Source organism: Anguilla anguilla, chromosome 9 (genome assembly GCF_013347855.1).
Source record: "Anguilla anguilla isolate fAngAng1 chromosome 9, fAngAng1.pri, whole genome shotgun sequence".
Taxonomy (NCBI): Eukaryota; Metazoa; Chordata; class Actinopteri; order Anguilliformes; family Anguillidae; genus Anguilla; species Anguilla anguilla.
The window spans coordinates 16507961-16525350 of NC_049209.1; the positions used below are offsets into that span (position 1 = coordinate 16507961).

Below are 17390 nucleotides of genomic sequence, written 5' to 3' on the forward strand. Positions count from 1 at the left end.
AAAAACAATAAGCTACTTACTACTACTAACTGTATATTTAGCAACACAGAAAATGTTGTTTTGCATCCAGCTGTTTCAATTATGAGGGTGGAATGGAAGCCATTATCATAATTGAATAATAATTTAATTGGAGTCTTACAATTTCCAAAAATAAAGATTGAAAGTAGCACAAAATGTGGTCGGATGCATTTAATTTCTTTAACGTCTCACCTTTGGAAATAAATTTCAGCTCAGTCACTTTTTTAATCAAACCATATGTGGTTGAATGGTTGAAAAGAGCAGTAGTGGATGTGAGCCTGCACTGTGAAAACATCTTGTTCTCCCAATTATGGTTTCCAGTGGCACTTTTAAATTTGGCCCAGTGTAAAATTCTTAGTTACGTGAATGTGGTAATTTTGGTAATTATAGAGCAATAAAATGTAGTTTACAAAACTAATAATATTTTGTTTGCTGAACGGCACAAAATATAGGTTTATGTAATGTATGTATGGTTGCTTTGCCAGCATAAAAGGCTTGTCCCTGGAGGTTAGAATTTATAATCTACAGAACTTTGAACCTTGAAAGTTGAGCAATCTTAAAAGTGCTATTAAATAACATTACTTAAAAAAAACAGTCGGAATGGCAGAATAAATTAATTCAGTATGAAGCTGATCATAGTTTTTAACATGTAAGAATTAATTAATTTGAATATAATACGTTTTTTACGAAAAGCTGAGGAAAACTCATTGTGACAAATGCAATAAATGAAAGGAAAGCAACCAATGGGTGAAGAGGGCAGTAAGGTAAATGATCAAGGACCGCATCTGGTTGACAAAATCACATCTGCTCTCAAAACACATTCAAATTGGTTAAACTAGGATAAAGATAATATGACTGCATTTTCCATTAATATATTAGTATTCATATATTTAATATATGTTAAATTAATATATTTAATTAAAAGCAATGAGCTGTTGAGTGGTTATGGTAAAGTTATTTTTATGCTTTTATTCACCACTACTGACGTTAGCTCAAGCAATGCTTTTATTTTGGAAGGAAATTGGTAAGAATTCACCGGAAGTTTATACCGGAAGCTCGAGGCCGGACGTATGTTAAATTGTTGCTAGAGATTCACTCCGTTCTCGTGGATGTTCAAAGGTATGATAGTAGTGGATGAAATAGAACGAAAAGCATTACACCATTTCATTTTTTCATCTTAAGCAGTAAGGCCGTCCCCGTTTAACGCAACCCTAAATTTTTGCTCAATTTATTTGCTAGCGAACGGCTAGCACTTTAGCTGGCTAGCGTTAGCTAACTAGCTAGTTGTCTAGCTACATTCGCATGCATTCACATGTTGAAGTCAATGTAACCAACGGTTAGCTATGGTTTAATCCAGTAGCTAAGTGGTTTCGAATAAAAATGTATATATGTAGGATCTAGAAAGCTATAGTTTAGTAGCTAGTTTGCTAACACTGCTAGCTAGCTTGTTTCCCACCTAGTTCTATGTTGCTGGGTTCTTAACGAGTTTACGTTTTGTACTAAATTCGCTAGTTAGCCAACTGTTGGCTTGCAAGTTGCATTGAGATGAACGTCACATAGTTGCTGTGTAGCTGTTATTGTGTAGCAGCTTATTTGAGGATAGCTCGTGCTACTTACCAAACATAACGATAATTACTACTATGGCTTATATTTAGTCAGTAGCATGTCGGCCAACAATTTTTAACCAGGAGACTATTTGCTTTATAACTCTTTAATAGGTTACGTGATTCATGCAGCGATATAGCTAGTTGAGTTAAACGATTGAACGCTAGCAATAGCTGTGTGTTTGCTTCTGTATAGTTACTGTATAATTATGAAGATAAATACATATCGATGTATAATAAGACATGATGTCACTGCCTGTCGCTTTGAAAACAGAAGCATGACTCAGACGACATGTTTGAAGTCCTCGCAATGGTCATTGCTGCTTGCACATGGGCACTAGTTCAGAGCAGGTACTACACCGATGTCCTGAATGGGCTAATGGTGGACGCAAGATAAGTAGAGTGTGTTTGTGCGGCACCGTCTGATAAACTGATGCCCGTGAAGCAGCATTGAAACGGACTGACATGTTTTTATGCTCTTAAATGGTGCTCAACCACTGTGCGAAAGGACAGCCTCTGTTGCTAATATGATGCCAATTAAAATTGACAGCTGTACAAACGAATTAATTATATGTAGCATAATGGTTAGGGAGCTGTGATCAAGGTACTTAACCAGCTGCATAAACTGACTGTATATAAAAAGACTATACGCTGTTTAACTTGCCTTGGATAACAGTATCAGCTGAACATATTAACTGCAAAGTAATATACTAAAATTAAGCACAAGAAAATTAATAGAACAGATGTTTAATCATTCATAAACCTTCATATAATAGATGCCCACATTGCTTCCTTTGAAGAAATGTCACTAGAACAGGTTTGAATCAGTTTTCAAAACAATATTTGAAATGAAGCCACATTTACGTTAAGGTGTAGTACCACATGGGTACAGTGGCACACTTAACATCTCATTAAACGCTAAGCAACATTTGTACTTGTTTTCAGAACTGAGTAAAATGGTGTGTTGTCCATTTGTGTCTTTTAATGGGATGTTTTAATGTATTTGTCTTTTTGCTAAAGAATTACTTTCCTCATCTTGTTTGAATGTTCAAAAAAAAAAAAGTTTGTTGAAGTCTCGATCCAGTCAGAGGGAGAGTGGCATTTTTCATAATTGTCACAATAACAGTTACACTTCATCTTAAAATAGTCACATCTGTAAATAAAGTTAATAGCATGATGTGTGTATAAGTGTACATAAGTAAAGGTTTAGGTGTTTTTGATGCAACTAATCTGCATGGTTGAAATTATATAATAAGTATTGAAACAGAATTTTGACTGTGCTGAAACTAAACTGAAATGTGTGTGTTAGTGTGAGCAGCAAGCAATCGTGTAAATTACTGCTAGAGGTAATGGATGTAATTCATTCATAGAGAGGATGTGTGTGGTTCAGCAGCTGGATGGCTGCTTTCCTGTAATCCTCTTCCCTTTGGGCTGGGATATGACGGTGTAGTGCTTGCTGTGTGCACGCAGATGAGTGGGAACTTGCATGGGAACAAGGAGTTTGACGAGCAGCTGCGGATGCAGCAGCTGTACGGGCAGCGGACGGGGGACAAAGACGACCCCTACACGTACACAGACCCCGAGGACGGCACCGTCTACGACTGGGATCAGGACAAGAAGGCGTGGTTTCCCAAGGTAGGCCGGACTTCGGCGACCCTTTACACGAACGCGCCGTCCGCGCCTTCGTCTAGTCTGGGTGATTTTTACATTACGTAACATTACATTACAGGCATTTATCCGACACTCTTATCCAGAGTGACTTACACAACCTTTACATAGCATTTACATTGCATCCATTTATACAGCTGGGTATATACTGAAGCAATGCAGGTTAAGTACCTTGCTCAAGGGTACAACGGCAGTGTCCTTCCTGGGAATCGAACCTGTGACCTTTAGGTTACAAGACCAATTCCTTTCCCATTATACTACACTGCCACCCCTTTTTGACTCGCTAGGTCTCCTTCTTCCCTGGTTGCAGATAACGGAAGATTTCCTGGCGGCCTACCACGCCAACTACGGGTTCAACGAGGACGGCGAGGCGGACCCGTCCGCCTCTGGCGCCGCCAAAGCGGACGTGCCAGGCAAGCCTGGCACCGCGCCCAACCCGCCAACCGCGAGCGCGGACACCGCGCCGGGCGGAGATGGAGCCCAGGCCGCGGAGGCGAAAAAGAAGGGAGAGAAACGAAAAGCAGAGCCAGGTACACGCATTACGCAGCGGCGGTGGAGGTGTCACCCAGAGCTGGTCTGCGAAGCAAAACGAGGGAAAAATGGAGAGCGTGGTCTGAAAATGTGATCTTTTTTCCAGGCTGGTTCGACGTCGACAAAGACAAGAACACAAACGTATACGTATCAGGTGAGCTCGCCTCATCGCCAGTGCCGTAGTCTTTAGGTGAGGTAGCCATGCAAGCTAGCAGTCTTACTGAATATCTGACTGCTCTGTAATTGAAATACACGTCATCCCTGTAATTCAGAAATAATTGCCATATGGGAGGGATTATTCTGAGTACTTAGGAACTTAATTCTTAATTTTTCAGTTTTGGTGGATTTGGTGGCATCTGTGGTGACTGGTGGTCACGAAAGTTTGTTTTCACATTCCAAATACCAGAGTTCCATTCAGAATGAAGCTATTACTAGGAGCACACTGAGTGCTCATTTTTCTTATAATAATCGAGCGGTAGTGTATTTTGGAGAAAGAATTTTGGAATTCTGGAATTTTGGAAAGAATTTTGGTAGTGTATTTTGGAGTTAGTGATAACTAACGGTGTTGTCTGACATGGTAATATTGAACAATTTTAGATGCTTGCTCTTTCCCATTATGCAAGTTCCTGTGTGTGCACCATAATATTTGAATACTTGGCGGGATTGTTGCACCCGACACCATCAGTAGAAAACAGCATATTGATGAGCAATTGCAAAATGCGAACACAATGAATCGATATTGCTACAAAAATACCAGAGTGAAAAGGTATGAAATATGGCATTTTTTAATATGAAAAATGAAGGATTGACACTTTAAAACGTACTTTCTAGCTTAGTGAAAATCTAGATATCTAAAAGACAAAACCCAACATTGACAGCTAACTCTAAATCTGTTCTGCACCTCCATTAGATCATCTGCTATATATTATTGTTGGCTTTTCAGTGCCATCTAGTGGCAGAAACAAAGAATGAAGTTGTATTTTTTACTTTGCACTTGAGGTACGGTTGGGCGCATGTAGCTACAATGACATTCCTGCATCCCACAGTACCTCACCTTACAGATCTGGAACCGTATTACTCATAACGTTTTGCGCAGTCGCTTTAGCCTATAGCGTAATAGCCTGGTTTAGGACGGGTCAGTGTTGTTCCAGTATGGGTGTTAATGTGGAGTAGTATTTAAGCATCTACTCTTGTAGGGCATTAGTCTTATCAGTGTGATCTTTTCCCAAGTTTCTTCACTGCTCTGGAAATAGATAAAATAGAAGGAACTGGCAGTTAGGATGTCTCTCTATTCGGATTGGATGGTTTTGGATGTTTCTGTCCAATGACTGGACAGTAAAGGTGTCGGTGTGATGTGGCTGGCGGGTGAAGGGTGCATTCCTCTCCTCCAGGCTTGCCTCTGGATGTCACTCCCGATGAGTTTGTGGAGCTCATGTCCAAGTGTGGCATTGTTATGCGGGATCCCATCACAGAGGAGTACAAGGTGAAGCTCTATAAGGACAACCAGGGCAACCTGAAGGGAGACGGGCTCTGCTGCTACCTGAAGGTGAGCACCTGCGTGTGAGGCTGTGTGCGTGCGTGTGTGTGTGTGTGTGTGTGTGTGTGTGTTTCTGCTCTGCGCAGATGACAGTGTCTCTGTGCCTGCGCTCTCCTGCAGAAGGAGTCGGTGGCCCTGGCAGAGCGGCTCCTGGATGAGAGTGAGGTCAGAGGCTACCAGCTGCATGTGGAGGCAGCGCGCTTTGAGCTCAAGGGCGAGTATGACGCCAAAAAGAAGAAGAAGAAGAACAAGGAGTATCGCAAGAAGATGCAGCAGCAACAGAAGTACATCCCTCGCCCCCTTCTGAGTCATTCATTTACCCTCAGCCTGTCCTTAGAGATGCACTTATACACATACAGTACATACATCATGACCCTCACCCTGTCCTTAGAGAAAGAGAAAGATATATTCTTGTATTGCCTGTAAATTGCGGTGGTTGTGTGTGGGCGGGGGGGGGGCGTTTTACCCGCGCGCTCTTCCGCGAGCCCTGACACCTGCTCCTCCGCGTAGGCAGCTGGACTGGCGGCCGGAGAAGAAGGGCGAGGTGCGGAAGAGGCACGAGCGCGTGCTCATCATCCAGAACATGTTCCACCCCAGCGACTTCGAGGTGAGCGCTCCTGTATGGCCCTCGCCTGCGGCCAGCCAGCCAGCAGGGAGCGGAGGAGGGCCTACGCTGGCCTCCTGTCATTCATAGTGTGATTGACAGGGACGGCATGCAGCGAGCTACAACATCTCTGCCTTTGCATTCAAATTTAGTGATGCCACTTTTAGCAGAGCTGTTTATTTCCACCTGCGATCCCACAGTTTTTCAGAGTCTGTGAAATTAGTTTTGGTTCGCATGCTTAGCAATTGTAGAAGCTTCACTGCAGGCCATAATAAACGGCTTTGGGCGCCACTGGATGTGGCAAAACCAGAATTTTGACAAAAAAAAACAGAAACCGTGCACTACTGAAATATAGGCTTTATGGGTTGTGTAAAAGTCATTTAAAAATCACATATACTGCTAGGTATCATTGGAATACTGCTATGTTAAAACATTGAAGAGGACAGATGTGATTTTAACTTGTACCTTCATGTGTAATTACATTCCCTTTCAACATAGGTAGATCAGAACCCAACTTTAAAGAAAGCCCAAAGTTACTGCAGCCTCTTCCTGTAATACCACAGCCCTCATTGTTGGTATAAACTCATTAAGCCCGGTTTCTTTAAATGCATTTCATTCAGCAAATGACATTGCTGTGATTCCACATACAAAGTCATTAGAAATTCCAGGCATTCCTGCAGTGGTGATTTATATGGCCCATCACCAGGTGTATGTTGCTGAGCGCGTGCATAAATTCCAGCTCGACTGCCAGCCAGCGTGTGGCCGATCGTAGGTAATAAACAGACTCGCGACAGGGAGCTAAAATTCACCTGTGCGGCTAACCCCCCCCCCCCCCTTCCATTTTACAGAGGTCACCGCAGGTTCTCAGTTCTAAATTTCTTTTGTAATCATGCCTCACTTCTGGTTTGACTTGCCATGACTGTAGTGACTTGCCTATCCTCACTGAGTGAACTAGACTTGACGTTCCTGGCTATTGATAACTGATACTTAATGAGAACTGTATCTTATCGAACCTGTGTTCTGTAGTAGGTCCAGTGACCTTCGGTATGCAGTTATCGTACGTGGCTTTGGATAACCGCACACGGCAAATAAAACGCAGTGTAATGTGAAAATTCAGTAGCCAGACACACTGCTGTGTGAGAGAAGCTGTAATATAAATTTGAGGAGATGCAGTTGAGACAGAGGTTTATAGTCAGTATTTTAAGTGCTGGCGTGCGGTTGCGTGTGGCCCTGCGTTTGTGAAGCCGGTGCTGGTTGTTCTGAAGCCCCTCTTTCCTCCCTGCTGGGCCACCGCTCCTCTGTGCGTTTGCTTCCTCGCTGTCTCGTCGGGGCGGAGACCAGGTTGGGTCACATTCCGGCTCACATGGCCGATCGTCGCGAGCGCCGCGGCTGTCAGGAATTCGGGTGGGGCAGCGGAGCCGCGCTCCCGTCCTGCCCGTCACGCAGCCGGCGAATTCACCCACAGACGGTGCGCGAGGGACTGCCTTCAGAGCCTGGATTTTGGGCTACATAGGGATTCTGAATTTGGGCTGCGTAATGAGACTGGGCTTGGGAGTGTGTAATGAGACTGAATTTGGGGTCCATTGTGAGGCTGAATTTGGGCTACACAATGATACTAAACTTGGGGTGGATAATTAGACAGAATTTGGGCTGCGTAATGAGACTGGGCTTGGGAGTGTGTAATGAGACTGAATTTGGTGTGCATTGTGAGGCTGAATTTGGGCTGCACAATGATACTGAACATGCAGTGCATAATTAGACTGAATTTGGGGTGCATTGCGAGGCTGAATTTGGGATCCATTGTCAGGCTGAATTCGGGCTACACTGTGATACTGAACTTGGGGTGCATAATTAGACTGAATTTGGGGCTATGCAGTGACGCGGAATGTGGGTGCTCGTGCCCGCGTGCCTGCCTGTGTCTTGGTTCCGTGTTCCCTGGCTCCCCCCAGGCTGAATGGCAGCCCGCAGGCTCCTGAGTCCCTTGGCTCTGTGCGGAGGCTACAGGCTCCCAGATCTCAGAGTCACGCACTGTGCTTTCACAAGGCATTCCTGAATACCAGCCAAGTGCTTCAGCCCAACATATGTAAAAATACTTAATGACTCTCGGCCCCATTCTCACTCTTGCCACACGCCATTGTTGGTCTATGATACAGGAGAAGAGGATGTCAGTGTTGTCCCAATGTGCAATATAAGATACAGAATGGCAGCCCAAAGTTTAATATAAAATACAGAGTGGCAGATGGTCACTGAGCTCCCAGCCCCTAATAATGGGAAGGTCCAATTATTCACCTCTCGAGTGCATTGCAGGAAAGTTGTGATGAAGCTTTATTGTGCATTTAATAGCAGTACAAATAAGAAAGGTCTGTGATTCATCCAAGGGAGTCGGAGAAGTGAAACAAGGGAAACTAAAGACCAAATTAGAGCAAAATAAATCAAAACCTGAAGTGAATGGATGGAGAAAACGCAAATTAAAGTCCTACAGCTAGCTAAATAATGAGCTTGCTCTTCTGCTCACTCTAGCCAGTTAGCCTAGCAGTATAAGAATTTACAGAAACATAAAGATAGATGGCTTTACCTATCTTGTAATGGCAAGGATGGAGGCCCCTAGGTAATGTTAGAATGTTAGAGAACTTTTTAACTTGCTCTTTCAGTAAGTGCCAAACTTCACTTCCTAGTTGGCTCACTTGACAAAAAGGTAGGTATCAAAAGTTTACATTTTAATATTCATAATAGTTCCTTGTTGAGAACGTCATTTATAGGTTGCATGTGAATTTGCTGAGGGAGCAGCTGATCAATGGTACTATAATGAAGCTTGGGGTAGTCCATTCACAAGCTCTAGTCTGTAACATCATGAATGGACTTCTAAGTCTAAATTGCTTATTACGGTGCTACACCTTACCAGTGACTCACCCGAAAGCCTGTCATAATACTCAAATGAGATACTGAAAAAATCTGAATTTCGCTCTAATGGAATGAAATGTATCTACTAAAATGTTTTTGTTAAAAACCAGTGGAGCAGCAGTCTTTTGTTTGTCTTTTGTTGCTAGGGACGATCCCCGAGTATGATGCCATGCCGTAGCACTGTTATGTAATGTCAAATATTTTGAGGTCACTGTTTTCTTTTGAAGACTTCAGTGCAAACAAAGTGATTCGATTTGGCTTGTTAACAAGCTTATGGTGCAATGCTTGAAGTTCCAATGGTGCTTTTCATAGTTCTGCAGGATTGCATTTTGGAGAAACCTTAAAAGCATAAAAAGCTAGTGCTATTATGCCTGATAAATAAAGACTTGTTCAGTGAGACTGCTTTGATTGCTGGTTGAACCCAATCTACAAGTTTTCCTTATTGTCCTGGAAATTTCCCTGCCGAAGGCGATCACATATATAAATATAATACAAAGTATAATCTTGCTTAGTGATGCGCATAAAAAGCGCCATCCTTTAGTTATTGGGCCCACTCTCAATGCTGGGCCATGCTTCCCACAGACAAGCTAGCGATGTGCCTCTCTTAAATCCTCTTCACATTAAATCCACCCTTCTGTTCTGAAGCGTCAGTAAACTGTGAAAACTCACTTTTTATTCACTTCAACACCTGCTTCAGGGAATTAGAAGCGAAGAGGACTTTGATTGATTCAGTCTGGATATGGAGCCAAGAACGGGCTTTAAAGCAGCCATTGTAGCCCTATTGTTATTCAGAAGGCCTGTTTGTTGCGATTTATTTCTTTGCGTGGTGGAGGCGGGAAAAGTCCCTCAGGTTTATTAAAATAAAATGGTCACCTCCGCGACGCCACGCGTCAGACGGGAGGGATTACCGCGCCCGTCTCACTCCTCCGCCTGCCGGCCCTCCGTCTCTCCTCAGGAGGACCCCCTGGTGCTGAACGAGATCCGCGACGACCTGCGGATAGAGTGCGAGAAGTTCGGCCAGGTGAAGAAGGTCATCATCTTCGACGTGAGTGCCAAAGTCCGGCCGTGGCTTCCGTCCTGCAAATAATGTCCTAAAGGCCGCAGGGGAAAAGCACGGTCGACGGCTTCTGGTAGAAGGACACGCCCGTTCTGTGATTTCGGCCGGACAGTACGTCAGCGCGTTCGTTGGGCGTCTTGATAAGTCAGAGGCCTTAAGCCTGACGTCCGTGTGTCCCCCCCCCCCCCGCCCCACCCCTCGCCGTGGGGTCAGACTGACCGCCGGATGACCATTCCCTTCCCAGAGACACCCGGACGGAGTGGCCTCGGTCGCGTTCAAGGAGCCGGAGGACGCGGACGTGTGCCAGCTGGCGCTGGACGGGCGCTGGTTCGGGGGCAGGAAGCTGTCAGCCCAGTTGTGGGACGGCGCCACGGACTACCAGGTACAGCCAGCGCATCAAAGCACATCCCTGAAAAATGCTGTCGAGAGGGGTGGGGCTTTTTCAAAAGTGGAAAATGTTCAGATGCGCAGGTATAGTGTATCCTTTACCCGCATGCTGTGTGTACACCAAATGTTTAAGGCAACAACTGAGTGGGCCACTGTACTTTTTTGTGCAGTGCTTTGCTTGGGTACTGATAATGTCTGTTGTGGCATTTGACTTAAATGGAAAGTGTAGTAGTCTCTGCGGTTTGTAACTGCTATGGTTTATTATGTATGTGTGTGTGTGCGTGTGCGTGTGCGTGTGCAGGTGGAGGAGACTAACCGCGAGCGGGAGGAGAGGCTGAAAGGGTGGGCTAGCTTCCTGGGGGACGGCAAGGAGAAAGGAGCGGCGGGGGGCGAACCCGCTAAAGACGCCGGCGCCGAGGGAGCGGACAAGGGCCCGGCCCAGGGGGACCCCCAGACCGGCACGGAGGAGCCCCCCAGCGCGCCGGGGGCGCCCGCGCCAGAGACGGCGACGGGCGCAGAGGGGGAGGAGGCCGCGGAGGCCGCGGAGTCCCTGGGGAACGGGGCCGGGCCGTCCGAGGCGGCGGAGGCCGACTCCACCGACAGCAGTCTGGCGGGAAGCGATGACGAGTCGTAGTTGCCCCGGATACCCTCCATTTCGTCATTACCAGCTGAGGTGGCCATCGCCAGACCGTACTGCCTGATTGTTTCGTTTTTTGTTCGTTTGTTTGTTTAAATCATGATATCAGTAGGAATTTGGAGGTGCTACCGCTGAAGGACGGAAGACTTATGAACTGTTTGTGAATAGATGAAGGTCGAAGCGTGTCCTCCTGGAGATTTGAATCTTTGGACTGGTCTAACATGCCTTCCCCTTTCATAAAGCTCACCCCGCCTTCCTTCTCATACCAAGACATCGAAATGCTGCGATACACTTGTTTTGCCCCTTTTATACTTAAATAAATCCATAACAAATGAGGGATGGTAGGTGTTTTTGTGTCGGACTGATTCATTGTCATTTCGTGTTGTCTGCGTAATGAAGTGGACTGAATGGCCTTGGAAGTTTTAACAAAACGGAATGGGTTATAGTGTCTATAGTCTACGGCATTGTGCGCTGTAAGTGTAAATACTTTGTCTTTCTCACAAATGCAAATTCGGAATTAACAAACAATAATTTTAAGTCCTTAAATTCATTCATTCCAAAAATAGAAGCAAATATGACTTGAGACCAGCTTAATCTGATAACAGTTGTGACTGAAAGTTGTTTTAAATTGATGGAAGTATTCGATCTCAATAAAACAGACCAGTCAACATGCATTTGTTTTATTATTTCACTATTACATTTTCCCTTCCATATGATCTCGTGATGGATTAAATTCATGACTTGAGAACACTTACCAAACTTTGCTGCATCTTCTGAATGCTCGTAATATGCCAGAATTGTTGCACCTCTGCTATTGTATACATGCGCTTCTGTATGACATCCTTATGATAGGGGAAATTTTCTAACATGCTATGTAGCTCTTGCTATCAACAATTTGTTTTCACAATTTTTTGTATTGTTCAGTTTTGTAATTCTGAGATGGAGCTTGGTTGAAGAAGCAGGTAATGCCATTGGGTCTGTGTAACCTGGGAAATTTGTCAAATTTTTTTTTTCTAAAAGTAATTGTAAATATTGAATCTTTTTCTGAGCATTTTTCAGAGCTAATTAGTGGTTAGAGAAAAGAAAATTGAGAAAACCGACCTTGAGTTAATATTTAATCAGCTAATCAACATCAACCAACAGGAATTTGTTCTTTGGTTTGAATTTGGTCTCCCCCACACGGATTCTAATGTATAAAAAGCAATTGCATTAACATCTCCGTTTTCAATTTTCAAAAAACATGAATCATACATGAATCAGGCGCAAAAAAGGCAGGAATATTGCCAATTGCTATAGAGCAAAAATAAATATGGAATGATGGTATATTTGTTGAATGTCTTGTTATTTATTAAGGTCAAAAACCACTTGGATGACGTTGAGATAAAAAGTACAATGTAAATGGAATGAAACAGAAACATTCTGTTTCAAGCAAGTATTAGGGGTGTGTGTAATTTTGCACATATATTTTAGTGAAAAATATCAAGCTCTTTTCTTCTGAGCAATTTTATTGGTGAGAAATGATGTAATTTACACGATTTTTAGCATACACAGTAGTCATACACAATTTTTATTTGTTTTTTATTTATTTTTTAATCTTTGCTAATCTTTATCAAGGGCATGAATCATTTCAGAGGGGGCTAAATATGAATAAGATATTTGAACAAGTAAAACGTGTTCGCTTCCAAATGAAATTAGCCAAATTAGGTCGGATCGTAGCCAGGTAGTGTGATTAAATTAAGTGACGCTTTCTATGAAAGTTTGTCATATTGGAGATAGTCATATATGACAGTTCTCGACAGGGAACATGTGACGGGATCGTTGGGGATTTTTTAAAATGGTGTTCAGGTCTAACTGGTTTGAACACATTTTATTTAAAATACTTTCATCTCTTGGAGCTGTTTTGCGTTCTGTTTCAGTATCTAGGTTTTTTACACCACGAAGGCGTGTTTAGGGTTCATACTTCTCCAATCAGCGAACAGACTGGCCTGGGTTTACTTGCACCTTGAAATACTCGAAATTCAACTTCATATGCACCCGCGCGAAGTGTGCGCCGAGGCAGAGCAATTGTAAAGCAACGTATTGGTTAGAAAGAAATGACCGACATCGTCGATCGGTAAATAAGTCCGAATTCCAAGAGTTTATCACTGGGTAAAGCAGGTAAGGTTTTTGAAAATACTAAGAAAATATCATAAATTGTGTGCGTAAGAAGGAAATCGGTTGAGTACAGTGGAAATCATGCTAAGTTATATGCACTGACTCAGAAGAAAACATGAATTAATGTGTGGATGTACGGGTGATTCTCTGACCATATCCGTTAGGCACAGAGCCTAACTATAGATGATTTGAATGGAAATCGCAGCTAGATTTGTCCAATAATTGATTACGGATGTCAGGTTATACAGCGTTATTAAAAATAAATAAATAGATGCATAAAAAAACGGAATGAAAACGGTCTGTGGTAACTGCAAAAAGAAAATGTCCTTAAATTTTTTAATTGAGATTTTTAGTGTTCTGTACACAGAAGACCGGGTCAGATGACATCAACACAAGAATATTTCTAACCATCCTTTTTACAGCAGTAAATCTTTACTGTCTACATCCAACACTGGTATATTTTACAATTGCTGTGCATCTGTCTCTGGCACTGTAGCATGTAATCCAAGTGCAGAAGGACTAATGATTGCTCACAAAACTGTCATGATACCATACAACACGTATGGTGTTAGGGGACTGGTTCTCTGGAGTGATTCACAGTCGTCAAATCATTCCTGACTGGGATTTGTTTATACTCCTCTGCCATCAGTGGAGGAAAACCAGTGGCGGGTTTGATTCAGCCAGAGAGAATGAGTAGCCTATTGCATGCCTGTTGGATGAACCGCTCTTGGGATTTACCCCGCTGGCCGGTGTTTCCGCAGGACCCGCAGCGGCTCAGCGATGGAGGAGAAGCCTGGCAGCCCCGCGGCTGTGAGGGCGGAGGAACAGTCGCAGAGCGTCCTCTTCACCTACTTCCAGGGTGACATCAACAGCGTGGTGGACGAGCACTTCTCCCGCGCGCTCAACAAGGCCAACAAGCCGAAGGACCTGAGCACCAAGAATAAGAGCAGCCGACGAAGCCCCAAAACTGGTGAAGGGCGGACGCTCGCGCACACACACACACACGCACCTGTACATAAGCACCCAGATACAAGGATACGCATATGCATGTATGCACACATAGGCAGACGAAAATGCATGCATGTGCATGGATGCACTCACGAATGCACTCGTATACGCACAGGTACGCACTCGGGCGCATAGCCAGCGTGATTATGTTCATGTGTTACAGAAGCGCTCGCTCCGGCTGCGGCTCTGGGCCCGGCTCCAGGGCAGTGGGTCTTCCCGGCCCCCGGCTGGTCCGAGCCGGACTTCCCCTCCGGCTCCCCGGGTAGGATCCAGCTGTCTGGAGCTGATGACCTGCACTCACCTCAGGGGGTGATCACGGGCCCCAACGGCCAGCCGTCTCCCCTGTGGCCCTTCTCTCCTCGGCCCGGCACCGGTTTCGGGATCCCCGGGATGGTGTACTCCCAGCCCGTGTCAGCTGAGGGGCCTGCGGGCTCCGAGCGCCAGTACACCAGCTCCTTCCTCAACCTGCTGCAAAGTGACCGGCCGGTGGCGGGCGCCGCAATGGGCTCTGCTTCCAAACCAGAGCTCGCTCAAGCCTGGAGCCCCTCTACTGGGTTCAGAGAGCCTCTGGGACCTGGAATCGGCCTTGATGGTACCGCTCAGTTTTTCTTCCTCTCCTGCTGTGATAACACTGCCTTTACCACTCAACACTGACAGCTGTCACAATAACACTGCCTTTACCATTCAGTACTGACAGCTGTCATGAAAACACTGACTTTACCATTCAGTACTGACACCTGCCATAACACTGACTTTGTCATTCAGTGCTGATTCTTGCCATTATAATACTGCTTTTACCAACTGATGCAAAGTTAAACTGAATTATCGGTACCACTATCCTGTATTCAAAAAAAAATTGTCTTGTCTTCCAAAATTGCTTCATTAAGATGTTGAAGATGTTAATATTAATCTGTTAAAACCTGGCTGGCCTACTGTATGACAGGTCTGAACCAAGGCCTCAGATTTTGTAGATTTCTTTCCCTTACCCTTTGAAATAACTCCATCCAGGCTCACAATGGAAGGACCAGCAAATGTCTGTGGTTTAGTGATACCAGAAGGAAACAGATGGCTCGTGGCATTCTTACCCTGTAGCACATTTTGTAACATGCTTAATTCTAGGTGAAGATGAATAATTATGTGGCAAGAATTAATAGCAGCTTGGGGAGAGCACACTGATACCATCAGCAAAGTATGAAATTATGAATCATTTATATCCTAAAAAATGCACATGTGCATTTTTTAGAAGCAGAAAAATTCAGCAGTACTGTAATTTGGCTCAGACTGATGTTCCTGCTTGTTGTGCTCTCTTAATCAATCTTAATTGATTTGTGAATAGTATGCAGGTTTAGCAGGTTTTGCTTTCTTTTGCTCTTTTAGGCATACAAGGGCCTGAAAAGAAGAAGGATTTGTACTGGTACTGACAATACCTGATTGCTGACAGAACAATGCGACTGTCCGCAGTCCTGGGCTTCACTGCACGAAGGCCATATTATAAACACTGTAATCACTGTAGCTCTGTTGAGCTGAAATAAACTAGAGGATCACTAACCTGGACCAATCAACCATCAGTACTTCTCAAAGAAACTCACGCAAACCTCACTCTTCGCAACACTCAATGCTCGAGATGTGTTGCACATACCTGACTGGCAATTCTTCACTGGGGTTGACTACCAGGAAGAATGATCACGCCTACAGACTTATCAGGTACTTGCTCTTGTTGTGTGGGAGAACCTGTTTGAGAACTGGCTTGTGACACCGAGAGTCACTGTACCAAAAGATGGACGACAATCAAAATGGCAGCAGTGCTGCGCTGTGGAGAAATCAGGTTTTTCCACCCTTGGGGGCCAGAAAGAGTGAGTCAAGCACATCTTTATTCGAAAGATATGCCACCCCTAAGGTTTCTGATCCAACAAGGCATGTCTTACACCATGGAAATCTGAAAAACATGAAGGTCAAAATGGCGGGAAACCAGAAAACATCAGAACCATGAAAAGACTGCAATTATTGCAAAGGGGAATCTGGGAAAAACTTCCAGTCTGTACTGTATGACTTACTTTTGTTCACTTAAAACATATTTTGAAGAAAGAGGCATGCCTTGCCAGGTAATCTTCTGTAAATCGGAGGCAATGCTAATGCACAGCATAGTCATGAATAATGTTATTTTGGAATACCTTGGATGTCATGCCAATGGCTGACTGTTTACAGTTTGGTAAAAAATTATGGCAACATATTGATGTTTCCATTATATTTGAGACCTGGATGAGTTTTCTATCAATGTGAATGAGTCCTGCATGCCAACCATGTGTTCCTTTACATTTATGATTATTCAGTATAAACCTTGGTTTTACATATACATTTCTAAGCAATAGCAAAGAGACAATTGTATATGTGAATATGAAATAGTAAATTTAACAGTTTGGTGTAGGGTTTGCTTTGTGCTATGTTTCATATTGTATGGTCCTGAACCTAAAAACGTAATTTGCTTATGGTGTTAATATTAGAGGGCATTATTCTATGACATGAAGTGGCAGGTTCACATACATACGTACCATTTGAACGTATTGGTTTTTCAACTGTGTTATATTGTGCTATTCCGTAATACTCAGGTAACTGCAGAGAAAGGGAGAGAAGGAGAGAGACCATGGCAGTTTTCTGTACAGTATATTGGTCGGGAAGGGTAGTTAATTTAGCAATTAAAGTGTTTTATGGTGCATTAAAGCATAATTAACTGACCTCTGATGAACAAATTCTTTAATGATAATCAATATCCAAACATAAACTAATATGTGAATATATTTTGAGAAAACCAAAGTGTTCTCCTTTTACATATTATTTTCCCTTTTGATTCTCAATATTCCTTAGCTGAACAATTGTTAATGATTTAATATTTAGAATAACTGCTGTAGCCCTAGTTTTACTGTGTAGCAGAGCCATGATTTACGGGGTGTGTATGCATGTTAATTCATCTGTAAAGTACTTAAACAGCACTCAGATCAACACAAGGGGCTCAGACCCACACTAAGGAGCATGCATATTTACACTGAAGGAAGTAGCAGTGTTCAAGTCATCTTCTCATTCCCTTGATGAGTGCACCACCTTGTGACTAAAAATCTAACCAATCTAAGAAAGAAAATATTGGCAAAAGAAAACAAGATTAATATTTTAGAATCCAGTAGGCCTACCTCTTTTTCAGTTATCCTCATTCCTGGGAGTAGAAAATGAAGGAAAATGATACCCTAATGTTTATAATTTATAATTAATTTATATGCATTTTGTTGAACTGA

At 43.5% G+C, this 17390-nt stretch overlaps 2 protein-coding genes across 3 annotated transcripts; both read left to right on the plus strand.

The window, feature by feature from the left end:
* Positions 1-1049: 1049 nt before the first annotated feature.
* htatsf1 (HIV-1 Tat specific factor 1) lies at positions 1050-11618 on the plus strand. 2 transcript variants are annotated; one of them, XM_035434875.1, is made up of 10 exons: positions 1050-1137; positions 3093-3257; positions 3601-3820; positions 3928-3975; positions 5213-5367; positions 5479-5642; positions 5869-5965; positions 9819-9908; positions 10165-10302; positions 10609-11618. In XM_035434875.1, the coding sequence occupies exons 2-10, from the start codon at positions 3093-3095 to the stop codon at positions 10939-10941; spliced, it is 1410 nt and encodes a 469-aa protein (XP_035290766.1). In that variant the 5' UTR covers positions 1050-1137; the 3' UTR covers positions 10942-11618. The 2 variants fall into 2 exon arrangements, with proteins under 2 accessions (XP_035290766.1, XP_035290767.1); XM_035434876.1 differs by having other exon boundaries at positions 1100-1202.
* A 1328-nt stretch (positions 11619-12946) lies between these two features.
* On the plus strand, positions 12947-16838 carry si:ch73-52f15.5 (transcription cofactor vestigial-like protein 1). The gene is made up of 4 exons (XM_035432738.1): positions 12947-13101; positions 13860-14068; positions 14270-14698; positions 15484-16838. Exons 2-4 carry the CDS (start codon positions 13879-13881, stop codon positions 15525-15527), a joined length of 663 nt encoding a protein of 220 aa, XP_035288629.1. The 5' UTR covers positions 12947-13101; positions 13860-13878; the 3' UTR covers positions 15528-16838.
* Positions 16839-17390: the final 552 nt, after the last annotated feature.

Coding starts and splice junctions, on each gene's coding strand:
- htatsf1 (XM_035434875.1), top strand. CDS start 3,093: ATGAGTGGGAACTTGCATGGGAACAAGGAGTTTGACGAGCAGCTGCGG. Junction 3,821..3,927: donor GAAACGAAAAGCAGAGCCAG/GTACACGCATTA, acceptor TCTTTTTTCCAG/GCTGGTTCGACGTCGACAAA. Junction 10,303..10,608: donor ACGGCGCCACGGACTACCAG/GTACAGCCAGCG, acceptor GTGCGTGTGCAG/GTGGAGGAGACTAACCGCGA.
- si:ch73-52f15.5 (XM_035432738.1), top strand. CDS start 13,879: ATGGAGGAGAAGCCTGGCAGCCCCGCGGCTGTGAGGGCGGAGGAACAG. Junction 14,069..14,269: donor CCGACGAAGCCCCAAAACTG/GTGAAGGGCGGA, acceptor CATGTGTTACAG/AAGCGCTCGCTCCGGCTGCG. Junction 14,699..15,483: donor ACCTGGAATCGGCCTTGATG/GTACCGCTCAGT, acceptor TTGCTCTTTTAG/GCATACAAGGGCCTGAAAAG.